The sequence below is a fragment of the Colobus angolensis genome, unplaced genomic scaffold, assembly GCF_000951035.1.
Source record: "Colobus angolensis palliatus isolate OR3802 unplaced genomic scaffold, Cang.pa_1.0 Scaffold133, whole genome shotgun sequence".
NCBI lineage: Eukaryota > Metazoa > Chordata > Mammalia > Primates > Cercopithecidae > Colobus > Colobus angolensis.
The window spans coordinates 4,919,995-4,934,873 of NW_012114411.1; the positions used below are offsets into that span (position 1 = coordinate 4,919,995).

A 14,879-nucleotide genomic window follows, 5' to 3' on the forward strand; every position below is an offset into this window, starting at 1 on the left:
GCCCAGCTAATTTTTTTTTTTTTTTTTTAGTAGAAACGGAGTCTCACTGTGTTTCTCAGGCTGGGCTCCAACTGAGCTCAAGTGGTCTGACCGCCTTGGCCTCCCGAAGTGGAGGATTACAGGTGTGAGCCACCGCACCCAACCTGGAGGAATTTTTTTTTTTAATGGGTTATGATTACTATTTGTGGCTGGCATTTTCTTCCTATTCTCTTTTTTTTAACCAACATTTGCTGGCATTTTTTTTTTACGCCCAAGGAAACACATTTGCCCATCTATGTCAGGCCTCCAGACCCTCAGGGATGTACATCTAATGCACCTTCAGCCACCAGTGTAAACAGTAAACAGGGCCAGACGACACCTGTGCACCTTCCCTGGCCTTGGGAGAGCCACTGGAATCTCTGCAGCCTTTAAGAGCATCTTGCTTCAGGTTTTCTGACCTGCTTGCTTCTGTGAGATCATATAGATTTCCTGAGCAATATCTAGCATTTCATGGTCTCTTTTCTATCCTTCAGGAAGACGGGGCTATAGACCCAACTCTCGTTATGGAAATACTTATGGTAAAGGAATTATGTCCTACAGAATATGTGAGGCAAAGCTGTCCATTTGCAAATAACTAACACACTGTCTGTACTGATGGGAAGCTGATGCTTTTATCCAATGCACAACTAACTGGCGATTCGGGTCTCTAAATTGCATTTTCCTTGGTCATCCATGCTGGGGGGAGATGTTGTGCATGCCCTGCGGACTTAATTTCTTGAAAGGAACTATGGCCCACTTACAGGTGGTACTGGGTGCATGTGTGTGCATATGTGTGTGTATGCATGTGTTCACACACAGGTATGCTTGTGTGTATTGTGTGCGCATGCATGTGCACATGTGCATGTGGATTTTGTAATCATGCTCATAAGTGCATGTGGATTTCATGTGCACGTGTGCAAGTGTCGGTGTGCACACATGTGGATTGTTTGAGCGCATGCATGTTTGTGTATGTGCACAGATGTGTTGGCATGTGCTTGTGCATTTTGCATGTGTGCATGTTTGTGCTTGCGTTGCATATGCATTGCATGTTTCCCATGTGTGTCCATTCACATGCGTACATTTAGGGTGTGCAAGCGCATGTGTGCACGTGGATAGATGCAGGAGTGTGCATCTGGGTGTGCTCGTGTGGTGCATGTGCATACTGCACGAATATATCATGTGCATCTGTGCATGTGCATTGTGCATATACATGCGTGTGTACAGGCATGCATATACACACATGAATGTGTTTGTGTGTGCATATTTGTGTGTACATGCGTGTGTTTATGCATACATGTGTTAACATGTGCACACATGTGTACATGTGTATGTTTAGGCGAATTGTGCTTTATGTGTGCTTTTGTTGCCTGTGTGTGTGGTATGTGCATGTGTGTGTATGTGGGGATGTGTAGGATGTGCACGTGTGCTTCGTGTTGCATTTGTATTTACGTGTTGCACATGTGTGTAAATGTGTGTGTGCATGCACATGTGTATGCGTGCTTGTCTGCCTGTGTGTTGCACGTTTGTTGCATGCTGCATGTGTGTATGCATGTGCACACACATTTGTGCATGTCAGTGTGTGTTGCACACGTGTGTGTATGAATGGCGTGTGTGTATGAATGGCATGTGTGTGTGTGCATGTGTCTCCGTGGGGTTGTCAGCCTGTATGTATTTTGCATGTGCACATATGTAGACTCCCCAATGCCGAAATTAAGGCTGCATCTCCCTCTCCCTGGTATTATCCCCATTCCGCTAATGACCATTAGACATGGCATACACATTCACATTCCTCCTCCTTATGCTGCTTGGCTGTCCGCCTCCCCTGTCGAGAATGTAAATTCCCTGAAAACAGGGATCTGTGTGCTGTGTTCATAGTCGCATCCCCAACAGTGCCCGCCAATAGAAGGCACTCCGTAAGCTCTGCTGAATAAACACGAGCGTCCTTTTCTGCTTACAGGTGGAGATCACCATTCAACGTATGGCAATCCAGAAGGTAACTGATTGACTCACCTGGTCCCAACCTTTAATAAGAGCACACTCTCCTAAATCAGTGCTGGGAGGAGCTGTGTGGGCTTCTGTTTCCCAACCTCACGACTTTCATGGAGCACTCACACTTTTTATGTATATAAAGTAGCTTCTGAACAAAAATATCTGACCTTCAGCACAGGACCAATCAGAGTTCAGAGAAAGGAGAGGCAAGCATTGGTTTTCGCTGCAGAAGATGCCCCTTAGCTCTCAGAGTAAGGCTGTGAATGAGTGCTGAGACCGTTGCACTTCTCCCAGTACCGCCATGACTCCCCTTTCTTGGACCAGCACTAACTTGAAACCCAAGAAGGACAGGAGAAAGGAAGTTATGAACACTCTGCCCAAAGAAGCCGTCAGAGTGCGCTGTCAATCCCATCTCAGGTCAAAGGAGGGAGAACCTGAAGCCCAGAAGGCTGACTTTGTGTCCTGCGTTGCTGGGAGAACAGGTTCCCCATTCCCTAAGAGTCATACTCTTAGAGATTTGGGCTGACACCTGCTTGAGTTTAAGTTGAGAGTAAACGCACTCAGCCCCAAGGCTCTTGTGAGTTTTCAATGATGGGGGAGGAGAAAGTGATTGAAGCTGACCTCTACCTTTCAGTGAACATGCAGAGTACTAGTATCAATATTTTTGGGGTATGTTGGCATCCTTAGAAAAATTTATTGATTCTCCTTTTTCCCTCTATGGTGTAAAGTGAGGTCCAGAGATGGAAAAGGCAAGGCAAATAAACAAGTAATTGCAGTCAGATCTGATGAATAATTTGCTGGAACATATGGGATCCTGTAGCAAGGCAGAAGGGATACTCCTAGACTGGGTTAGATGAGGGAGGTAGAGCTTCCTGAAGAGAACAATATCCAAGGCAGTACCCCAAAATATGGGTGACAGGTGCCCAGGAGAAGACTGAGGTGTCAGGGAAGATAGGGTACTAGGTAGAGCTGGATACACACGTGGGGACACCAGAAATTGTGTAGCCAGCGTGTGGAATGCAACAGAAACCAGGGAAGGATGCAATGGTGACCAGGAAAGACCACCAGGTTAGCAGAGGTGGAGTCTGCACTTCATAGAACCTTCATGGGAAAGAGCCTGCCCCTGTTGATGTGTAGGTGAAGAATGGACCTGAGGGGGCTCACTAAGGTCCAGGGAGACCCCCTTTCAGACTAGTTCAGTACCCCTTGGAAATGATGGCAGGCTAAATTAAAGCCTCGGCAAGGGAGGCAAAGAGAAGCAGTCAGCTTGGATGACCACTTTTTAATAACAATTGATTGTACTTGATTGACTTGTAAGAGATGGGAGAGAGGAAAAGGTATGTATCAGTCAGCTATGCTGTGTCAGAAAAGACCCCAAAACTTAGTGGCTGGAAATAGCAAGCATGTATTGTGTTCATGATTATGTGAGTCAGCAATTTGGGCTGAAACCATTCTAGTGGTCCTCCTGGTCTCTTCTGAACTCCCTATCTTGTGTGCAGTCAGCTGTAGGTGCGGCCAGCGCTTTGACCATGTTTCCTGCGTCTTCTTATGTATCTGGGGCCGTAGGTGGAATGGCTCATCTCAGCTTCATGTGGGCTGTGACATCCCTCCAGGAAGCCAGGCCAGGCTTCATCACATGGTGACCAGGCAGGGTACCAAGAGCATGAAGAGAAGCGTGCCTGGGCTTACAGCCACCACCTCTTCACTTGTGTGGCATTCTGTTGGCTAAACCTGGATTCTCAGAGTGAAGATGCAGCTCCACCTCTGGATGGGGAACACTGTGAAATTGTACTGTGGAGTGTGTGCACATAGGGAGGGGAAGACTAGAGAGCTGTCTCTCCCAGGGGGAAGGGTGCGGCGGGCGGCAGCATCAGCCGTGGAGCAGGTTCTTGCGTTCAGTGACAACACTCTTCCCCTCAACATGGCAGCCTCATTCGTGGAGCAGCCTTGTGTCCCTCACCTATGCCATGCCACGTATTGGCTCAGCTGTTCAACCCAGTCTGAAGAAAGGCATGCATGGAAAGCGTGGCTATTTCAATGGAAATGGTGATGTCTTCCTTTTTTCCCTTTGGAAGTGTTGATTTTTGCCACATCAAGCTCCTTCTTCTTGTTCTTTGTGCAGGAGTACCAAAGCTCTGGAGTGATTTGCCATCGAGGCATTGAAGATGCATCTGTCTAGTGTGTGCTTGGGTCTGGAGTTCCAGCATGCCTTTGAAAGCAGGCCTATCTGGCAATTTTTAGTTGAACAATATTTTTGCATGAGTGAGCTTTCTACATCTAAAAAGGCACAAAATAGTTTTGACATGTGCCTGTCATCCCAACTACTCAGGAGGCTGAGGCAGGAGGATCGCTTGAGCCCAGGAGTTCAAGACCAGCTTAGGCAACATAGTGACACCCCATCTCTAAAAAAATAAATCAGGCCAGGCACAGTGGCTTGCCTCTGTAATCCCCACACTTTGGGAGGCCGAGGCAAGTGGATCACCTGAGGTCAGGAGTTCGAGACCAGCCTGGCCAGCATGGTGAAACCCTCTCTCTACTAAAAATGCAAAAAGTAGCTGGGCGTGATGGCACGCGCCTGTAGTCCCAGCTACATGGGAGGCTGAGGCAGGAGAATTGCTTGAACCCAGGAGGAGGAGGTTGCAGTGAGCCGAGATCACACCACTGTATTCCAGACTGGGCGACAGAGCAAGATTCCGTCTCAAAAATAATAAATAATTAATAAAATTAATGAAAAGGCATACACGAATTGACTTCAACACACAAACACAAATGCCAAGGGCCTCGTCTGTGCAAACCCTGGCTCTTTGTGAAAACAGAATTACTTCCTAAGGTGTTTTTTTTTTTTCGTTTTTGTTTTTTAATTAACTTTCTCTTTTTTTTTCTGTGAGTACAAGAATGGGAAGGGATGTGATGGAGAAGTTATTAGATAGGTGCAAAAGTTATTGCAGTTTTTGTCATTACTTTCAACGGCAAAAACCCCAATAACTTTTGGACCAACCTAATATTTAAGCAGTTTTCCTGCAGCCATGTTTTTTTCTCAGATGCGCTTTGCTTTTTCTCCACTCCTGCAGGCAATATGGTAGCAAAAATTGTGTCTCCCATCGTATCTGTGGTGGTGGTGACACTGCTGGGAGCAGCAGCCAGTTATTTCAAACTAAACAACGGGAGAAATTGTTTCAGGACCCGTGGTAAGTTTGGCTCTGAACATTGTTTTCCTTGTTACTAAGCCTGATTTTTTTTAAAAAATTACTTTCAGATGTCTGTCACTAGCAAGGTTATTTCTGGTTAAGTTCAATATACATAACTTGCCTAATCATGTGATTTTTTAAAATTTATTTTTATTTTTTTTGAGACAGAGTTTCACTCTGTTGCCGCGGCTGGAGTGCAGTGGCACAATCTCGGCTCATTGCAACCTCTGCCTCCCGGGTTCGAGAGATTCTCTTGCCTCAACCTCCTGAAGAGCTGGGACTATAGGCGTGCACCACCACGCCTGGCTACTTTTTGTATTTTTAGTAGAGATGGGGTTTCATCATGTTGGCCAGGCTGTTCTTGAACTCCTGACCTCAAGTGATCTGCCCGCCTTGGCCTCCCAAAGTTCTGGGATTACAGGCGTGAGCCACCGCGCCTGGCCAACGATTGGGTTTTCATGGTCAGGTGTAAGCTGTACCTTCCCCTAAACCTGGTTACAATGACACTGGCACATTATCTGCCTGATATAAAAGAGGGGGAGAAAAAAAGGAAAGAAAAAGAAACAAACAAACAAAAATTACTAAGGTACATTGCAAGACTATAAGCATGGCGGTTGATTTAACTAGCCAAATACAGTTCTGTTCTGTTTTGTATTCAGTGACATTTTCGTCACAGGTGAGTCAGGACAAATATCGGGATTGAATGTGAATGTTTTCCACAGAACCCGACCCGCAAAGAAAACTACCGAAACACTAAATTTTAAGCCTCTTGATGGAATTCCAAAGCTGTGCTCAGACCACAGGGGAAAAGAAAGATCTGCTGTGGCTTCCTGGGTTTTAAGAGTCACTGGGGGTTTGAGAGCAGAGGATGCCCTAAAGAAATCTCTGAAACAACAGTCAGGGATTGTTTTGTAGACAAAAGAGTGGCTCAGATCTTTAACTGGGGGTCTCTGGAGGTTTGGTTTAAACCTCAGGCCACCCACATCAGAATCTGTCTGGAGTTTGCCCAGGGCCCTCTAAATCATACCTTCTTTGTGTCCCTAAAGGAAACCAGAAAGGGATGCCCATTCCTACGGTGTTTGCTTTAGGATTTGCATTTGGTCTCAAAAATCCTAAAACCTTCCCATGCGCTCCCTCTGCTGGTAAATGGGCAGTATCAACCATTAGCTAATGAACCTCTAGGGTCAGCCTCCATCTACATTATACCCCGTCCTGAAATTTTGGGAGGAAACTGAGTTTCTGAAAAACAGTCATATTTCCCTGGCAACCTGACAGCAAATTCTTGGGTCCATTGACAATGCTCTTTCACTCAACATGGCAGCCGTCATTAATGAGACACCATGTGTTAATTTCAGTAGCATTTGTGGCAGTGATTTGTAAGCCTTTGTTAACCAAGGGCTGAAACTGAGTGAGCAGAGAGAGGCACCCGTCTTCACAAGCACAAAATGTAAAGGCGGGGGACAGGGGACATCCACAAACTCAATAATCAAGACAAATATATTTTAGTGCAATATTTTTAAAGGAAAATCATTGGACTGGGGGCCAGTTGAGTTTCTGAAATAGGTGTAGTTTTAAAAACGTGGATGATGCTTGCCCCATTTATCTGAGGTAGAAGCATGTTTTTGCTAAAGGGGTGTAATGTCTTGAAGCTCTTTCATGCCTTTTGGCTACCTGGTAAGTATTTTGTCTACTTTCTCCATTATACTTCAGTGATACCCTCACCAAGTATTCCCAAGCACCAAGTTTATCTTCCCTTCCCTTAAAGTTCCTGAGATCAGAAAGGAGGATGTAGACAGAGTGAGATGATGTTAGGGAGATCTCTTCAAGGTGAGCAGTGACATTTATGTGGATCCTGGGCCCATATCATCTTGCTGGCTGTAAAACCTTTATGCTATCTAGGAAATATGTGTATGACAGCACTATGTAGGGATTTGGTATCAAATGGGGCTGAGAGCTCTGTGAACTTGACTCTAAGGTTCTAGGCTGCTGCTAATGGTACCCAGCTGTCCACCTATCCTTAGTTGGGTCATTAATTTTCTCTCTCTCCTAAAGGATGATGTGCATGGTATACTAACCATATCCATGGTGATGTGGTGCAGTGCACAACCTGTGGAACTGTATACATGCTGAGGCCATACACTGAAGCTTGCATACCTTGTAGAGAAAGAGTTGTAGTAACAGAGCTACATAGATAGCAGCAGATGTCTGTCACTTGATGTGGGCTTTTAAGAATTGTACTTTACTTTTATTTTGTAAAGTGGAGCAAATGACAACACCACTTCAGAAGTTATAAAGACCAAGAAGGCCATATTAAAAAAAAGAAATTCCTACAAATATTAGTTTTAACCAAAAAGAAAGTTACTCAATTCATTTAAGATCATCAAAATCCTTAACAAATGGCAAAATGTAAAAAACAATGTTTAGAAAACTAATATTTGTTTCCAGATATGATTTTAACAGTTTTTAAATATTTTCTATTTTTAATTTTTCCAGCTTTATTAAGGTACAGTTGACAAATAAACATTGTGCATATTTAAGATGTACAACTTCATTTCTGCATCATTTATTTGTTCTACTCTATTTCCTTCTGCTGAATGTAAAGCAAGTGTCATGTAGACAGCACATAGTTGGATCTTGGTTTTCTTTTTTTGAAGTAGACTTTTCATTCTTCTAGCTTTATTAAAGTATAATAGACAAACATTGTATATATTTAAGATGTGCAACTTCGTTTCTGCTTCATTTTTTTTCTGTTCTAATCTTCCTTCTGCTAAATCTAGAGCAAGAGTCTCTGTAACAGCATAGAATTGGATCTTGGTTTTCTTTTTCTTTGTTTAATAGACTTTTTTCTTCTCCCACAATGACATTTGTTTCCAATCTTCCTTTCAGAAACAGAAAATGTCTGAAGACGTTAAGATCCCCTGATTACTTTGAGAAAAACAACTAAAACAAGAACCCTGTTTATCACTGTTGTGGAAATTTCCTTTTATTCTTGACACAATTTGATGACCTAAAGTGTGTTTTCTTCTGTGTGAAGTACGTGAGCTGCCTCACTAAGCATTCCCAACTCATTGGATGTGATGTGGTTATAGAAATACATTAGGCAGCTAGACCCTGCATTCTAAAAAAGGATTGCTTGATCTGTTGGTTTGGCCATTCATGTGCACAAAGAGACTGTGGCTCTCTGTTCTGACATCTTCAGCTACCTCACAGTGCAATAACACACACACGCTTAACCATGTTGATGGCACAAAGCAGTGAGCAGTAGGGAGGCAGAGTATCTTGGTGGAGAGGGGATGTTATCAGCTTTTGGGAGATGAAGAATATCATTGAGTTTCCAAAGATGCTGGGCCTGTGCTAAATTCGTCAGTGTTATAAAACGTCGTTGAGCATTCATTATTGCGAATGAAGTGGGGATGCATTATTTCTGACACCCACAAGCAGGGTTTGAGCATCCTTTCAGCTTTGATGTATCTGCACATAAAATTATTATTACCTGAAGAAAATAAGACTGCATTTTGAAATGTTAAGTGCAAAGCGACTGATGTTAAAACCACCTGGGGGAAATCTTGGGATACTTTTTCCTAGAAAATCACATGGTTTTGATATGTTTTGGCAGATAGGAGACAGAAATGGTGATTATCAGGCGTTGAGTCCTTTTGTAGTATTTGTAGTCTTTGATACTCTGTAAGTACCGGTTCCTAAGGCAACAACATTGCATTCCTTGGTTTATACTTTTTCTGTTCACCAGAGCAGGAAATCTTAAATCCTTAGGCATCCAAGAAGTATACTAGCTTTTTGCTTCTCTTTTAGAAATACTGTGGGGAGAGAAAAAAGGATGGTTTTGGCATATTGGTATAGTTTGAGGAAACTAAGGTTAATGTTCATGTAACATTTAGACTTTGCCATAAATATCAGAACCAAAGATTGAGACATTCATGTAGAGTCTGGATTGTATATATGGGACCCATAAAAATTCCCAGTATGCATGTTTTGTGCTCACCAGTATGAACTGGGGTCTTCAAAGAGAGAAGGTTGAAAGTGGAAAGCCCTCGAAAGAGCTCCCCAATTTGTAAAATATCTTTAATCACTCACATTAGGGGTCTCAGAGCTGTGAGTCTCAGATTGTGGATTCATGCATCCTTTGTGCAATTTGAAGATAGTCTGTATTTCCTATTTCAGTATTAGGTCCTGCAGCACTTTTCAATTCTTGTAGAAGGTTTTTTCAGGAGTGGTGATGTCTGATGGTCAATTACTATTTTCTCTATAAGAGTTTCAGCATGAGCTTAATTAAATTCTTGTGAAAAAGCCTCTGTGTTTTTAGTTATATATACACACACATACCTACTTAAATGGAATCTAAACATTTTTAGCCTTTAATCCATTCCCATTTTCTAAAACTGCCATAAACCATTTTTAATCATTTTAAATAAATTTAAAAGAAAAAATAACTGGATTTGATTATTGCATAGTTTTTTCTATATTTCACAAATAAATTTTATGAAATGGCTATAGAAGTGGCCCCAAAATTATGAACCTTCATAGCTGTGAATAATATGCAGCAAATCTCTTTTAAAGCTCAAGATAGATTATGAACATATGAAATACATAGAGTTACCTAATAATGAGATAAAATTCACCTGGGTGACAAGGATAATGTTCAACCTACTTAAAATGAAAATATTTGAATAATGACTGCTTGGGGGAACCTCTCTGAGGGGTCATGAGGACCACCTGTTGGGTATTCTGTTTTCATGCTGAGAAGGTGAGAATTGAACAGATGAGAAAAGCCTTGTCATCTCCATGTATTTTAGAGAAGGATAACCTTGATTGTACAGTTGACCCTTGAACAACACACGGTGAACTGCATAGGTCCACCTATATGTGAATTTGCTTCTGGCTCTGCCATTACTGAGACAGCAGGACCAACCCTCCATCTACTCAATGTGAAGCTGATAAGGATGAAGACCTTTATGGTGATCCACTTCCACTTAATAAATAGGAAATTCATTAATTTTAACTTCCTTATGATTTTCTTCATAACATTTTCTTTCCTCTAGCTTACTTTATTGTAATAATATGATATGTAATACATATACAAAATATGTGTTCAACTGTTATCAGTAAGGCTTTCAGTCAACCGGTATGCTATGAGTAGTTAATTTTTTGGAGAGTCATAAGTTATACATGGGTTTTCAGCTGTGCGGAGGGTCAGTTCCTCTCACTACCCCACCTGGTTCAAGGGTCAATTGTATGGTGTTAAAAGCCACACTTGCCTCCTCTTTGTGGGGACTTGAATGTGTTTGGTGGTCAACGGATAAATATCTTTGTGTTGGAATGAAGAGAAGCCACGACTAATTTAGTAGGGTGAAGAGGAAAATCACAAATACGTGAGCTATATTTTTGTTTATTTTTTTCTACACAGGCTAAAAAATAACAACTTTTTAACCCAAGTATAAACCACTATATGAAATTGTTCTAGTTGTATGGGAGAGGAAAGTATGATTCTGCTGATTTGCCTTTGACTACTGGAATTGGAATATCCAGTTACACACACACATACAAACACACACACACACACACACACACACAAGCACAGTATTAACACACTGATATGTGTTGAATTATGTCCCCTCAAATTCGTATGTTGAAGTCCTAACCCCTGGCACCTCAGAATGTGGCCTTATTGAACATAAGGCTCTTGCAGAGGTAACTAGTTTATTGAAATGAGGTCATACTGGAGTGAGGTGGGTCCCTAATCCTATATGCCTGGTGTCTTTATAAGAATGCGGGATTTGGACACAGGTAGTTACATAAGGAGAATGCTGTGGAGTGATGTTACCACAAGCCAGAGAACTACCCAAAGCAAGGAGAGGACCCTGGAACAGATCCTTCCCTAGAGACTTCAGAGGGAGCATAGCCCTGCAGACACCCTGGTTTTGGACTTCTGGCCCCTAGAACTGTGCACGAAAAAACAAATGTCCATTGTTTAGGCCAATCAGTTTGCAATACTTTGCTATAGCCACCCCAGGGAATGAATACATACATTAACACATGCTGTGTACATGTTTTTTTCCCCCTAATTAAAAAAAAAAGAGATGGGGAATTCATTTAGCTTGCCTATAGAGGTAGTACACAAGATTAGTCAGGATTAAATTCCAGACTCTGACACTCAATTTATAGATTCATATCCTGGTTTCTCCATTTCAAGCTGTGCAAACTTAGGCAAGTTATACAACCTCTCTGGGCCACGGTTATCCCATGTTGGGGGGAAAAAAAGGGAGGTGTCCTAAGAAGATCTTCCTCTCCAAGATGTGTTGAGGATATAAGACTCAATGTGTGAAGGCTGGGCACGGTGGCTCATGCCTGTAATCCCAGCACTTTGGGAGACCAAGGCGGGTGGACCACCTGAGGTCAGGAGTTTGAGACCAGCTTGGCCAGCATGGTGAAACCCCGTCTGTACCAAAAATACAAAGAATTAGCTGGACATGGTGGTGCATGCCTGTAATTCCAGCTACTCGGGAGGCTGGGGCACAAGAATCACTTGAACCCGGGAGGTTGAGTTTTCAGTAAGTGGAGATCACACCACTGCACTCCAGTCTGAGCGACAGAGTGAGACCCTGTCTCAAAGAAAACAAAAACAAAAACAAAAACAAAACAAAACAAAAGACTTAATGTGTGAAAAGCATTCTAAGTGGTGCCTGGGAGGCAGTAAGGGCTGCCCAGGGGTTGGGGAAAAAAAAACCAAGCTTTTCTTAGTGTAAATAAAATCAATCTCATTGAAATATATATGGCATTTCTTAGAATTGGCTCAGAAGCAACAAACATGAAAAAATGCTCAACATAATATCACGATCATTAGAGAAATGCAAATCAAAACCACAATGAGATACCATCTCACACCAGTCAGAATGGTGATTATTAAAAAGTCAAGAAACAACAGATGCTGGCGAGATTGTGGAGAAATAGAAACACTTTTACACTGTTGGTGGGAATGTAAACTAGTTCAACCATTGTGGAAGATGGTGTGGCAATTCCTCAAAGATCTAGAACCAGAAATACTATTTGACCCAACAACCCCATTGCTGGGTATATACCCAAAGGAATATAAGCCATTCTATTACAAAGATACATGCACGTGTATGTTCATTGCAGCACTATTCACAATAGCAAAGATATAAAACCAACCTAACTGCCCATCAATAATATACTGGATAAATAATATGTGGTACACACACACACACACACACGCAGCTATATATTATGCACCTATAAAAAGGAATGAGATCATGTCCTTTGGAGGGACATGGATGGAGCTGGAAGCCATTATCCTCAGCAAACTAATACAAGAAGAGAAAACCAAACACTGCATGTTCTCACTTATAAGTGGGAGCTGAACAATGAGAACACATTGACCCAGGGAGGGGAACAACACACACTGGGGCCTGTTGGCAGATGGAGTGTGGGGAGGGAGAGCATCAGGAAAAATAGCTAATGCATGCTGGGCTTAATACCCAGGTGGTAGGTTGATAGATGCAGCAAACCACCATAACACACGTTTACCTATGTAACAACCTGCACTTCCTGCACATGTACCCTGGAACTTAAAATAAAAATAAAAGAATTGGTTCAGAAGTCAAGACCATGAAGTCAAGACTGCTCAACCTAACTAAAAGCACAGTCTTAGCGAATGCACACGTTGTCCACCCAAATCCCTTCTTTCTGTCTTGATAGTTTCAATAGTGCTATATTTCTGGTGTATGGAGCTGCAGTCATGGTTCTTCAGCTGAACTACATTTCCCAGCATTCCTTGTGGGTAGGTGAAGTCACATGACTGCACTCTGGCAAATGGTGAGTCACTTCTATTTCTAAAGATGAAAGATACTTTCATTATTTAACCAAAAATAGTCTTCCAGCATGAGGAACACCACGGTGAGTCAGTCTTGCATTTGGAGAGAAATTACTGTCAGGACCCAGTAGGTCTAATGGAAAAATCCTTTCCCTGTGTTTTTCGCATGCAAAAAATATCCGAGGGAATAATTTAAATTTAAATTTTTCTTGGGGATCCAGTTATCTATCCAGAGAATTCCTGGGAGCCCTGTGAGAACCTTTACACATCCCCCCAAAACCTTGCTTTACTTGAACACCGAGAACATAAAGATACTTTTTGAAAACTTTAATTTCCTCCTCATTTTTTTTTTTTTCTGATACATACATTTTCTTAAGTTAACCAAGCCCCCAAGTTTTCTCATTAAGTCTTCAAACAACATGAGCTTTGTCCTCTCAGGATAATTGCTAAGAATCAGTAGTTCTTTCTGATATTTTTTGCTGGAAGAATTTTTACTTGAATTCCATAGGCATTCAGCTCCCCGAATGCATAGATGATGTTTTGAGCTACTTGGGAAAGATTCTCCTCCTTCTTTCCAGGATAAATTCACCTTAAATATTTGCTAATCATTCATTATATTGATGGGGGGAGTACAATTTACTAAGACTTTATGTTTCTGCAGACATTTTGGAATTTGACTTTCAAACTGTGTGTGTGTTTTCTGACATGTTCATTTTGGAGACTTTTCATATAATCTGTATGTGCAACTGTTATTTCGTCCACTTTCAGATAATTATATGTGGATTTCGTTGCTTTTTCTTCCAGAGATTTTAAAGACTAATTTACCTTAACACATAAATCCGTTTCATCAACATTCCTTCTGATTTCTAGCACGTCTCCACCTTCTAATGCATTTATCTTCAATGACAAGGGCTCACCATCCACCGCATCATCTCCAAGAACAGCAGTCTGATCTGTCTTCAGCAAGTATTTTCTAATATTGTTTGTGTTTGTTCATTAAATTCACTCACTCTTTCTTTGCATCCATTGGCTTCTTGGGGAATCAGGTTTATGCATCTATGAAAATGGAAATTTTCATTCACACCATCTTTTATCGCCATCTTAAGTGAGACTTAAATCTCATAGGTCTTTCCATGTCACTCACTGACGTATGTCATGTTGAAGTGTATTGTGATGGGGCCAGTGGATTTCAAATACCATCAAACTTTTTCCTCTCTAGTATTTCGAAACAATGACATTTCTTTTCACGCATGCACGGATATGGTCCTGCTCATTCTAACGTTCTTCTTTAGGATTCAAATTCTAAAACACCAGCAGCAAACGATGTAATTCTTTTCACCAAAAGCAAATTCTTGCTCTGAACCCATCAAAGTTTTCAGTACACACTATTTTCATACAGCCCTTGATTTTTTTTTTCAGTTAAGTTCATTTAGATGGTCAGAAATGTCAGTTAAGCGTCATTTGAAGGTAATAACTAACCTTGAAAAACTAGTGGCTTGGGTATAGATTTCCAAAAAAATTAGACTGGGCGTAGTGGCTCACACCTGTAATCCCAGCACTTTGGGAGGCCTAGGTGAGAGGATTGCTTGAGTCTAGGAGTTCAAGACCAGCCTGGGCAACATAGTGAGACCCCATCTCTAGTAAAGATTAAAAAATTAGCTGGGCGTCATAGTGCACACCTGTAGTCCCAGCTATGTGGGAGGATCACTTGAACTCAGAAATTCAAGACCATAGTGAGCTGTGATAGCACCACTGCACTCCCGCTTGGCAACAGAGTGAGACTGTCAAACGAAAGAAGGAAGGAAGGAAGGGAGGGAGGGAGGGACAGAGAGGGAGGG

The 14,879-nt window shown here is 41.9% G+C and overlaps 1 protein-coding gene and 1 long non-coding RNA gene across 3 annotated transcripts in view; one reads left to right on the forward strand and one right to left on the reverse strand.

The window, feature by feature from the left end:
- The window catches only part of XG (Xg blood group), a 71,069-nt gene extending 60,863 nt beyond the window's left edge, over positions 1-10,206 (forward strand). The window contains exons 8-11 of one of the 2 annotated variants that reach the window (XM_011934278.1): positions 513-557; positions 1,976-2,011; positions 5,079-5,195; positions 8,082-10,206. In XM_011934278.1, coding sequence (XP_011789668.1) covers positions 513-557; positions 1,976-2,011; positions 5,079-5,195; positions 8,082-8,098 — 215 coding nt within the window. In that variant the 3' untranslated portion in view covers positions 8,099-10,206. The remainder of the gene's footprint in view (positions 1-512; positions 558-1,975; positions 2,012-5,078; positions 5,196-8,081) is intronic. The other variant, XM_011934279.1, reaches the window with a different exon arrangement.
- LOC105506210 overlaps positions 8,636-14,879 on the reverse strand; it is a 13,321-nt gene continuing 7,077 nt past the window's right edge. The window contains exon 3 of the long non-coding RNA XR_001000891.1: positions 8,636-9,456. This is a non-coding gene — a long non-coding RNA (uncharacterized LOC105506210). The remainder of the gene's footprint in view (positions 9,457-14,879) is intronic.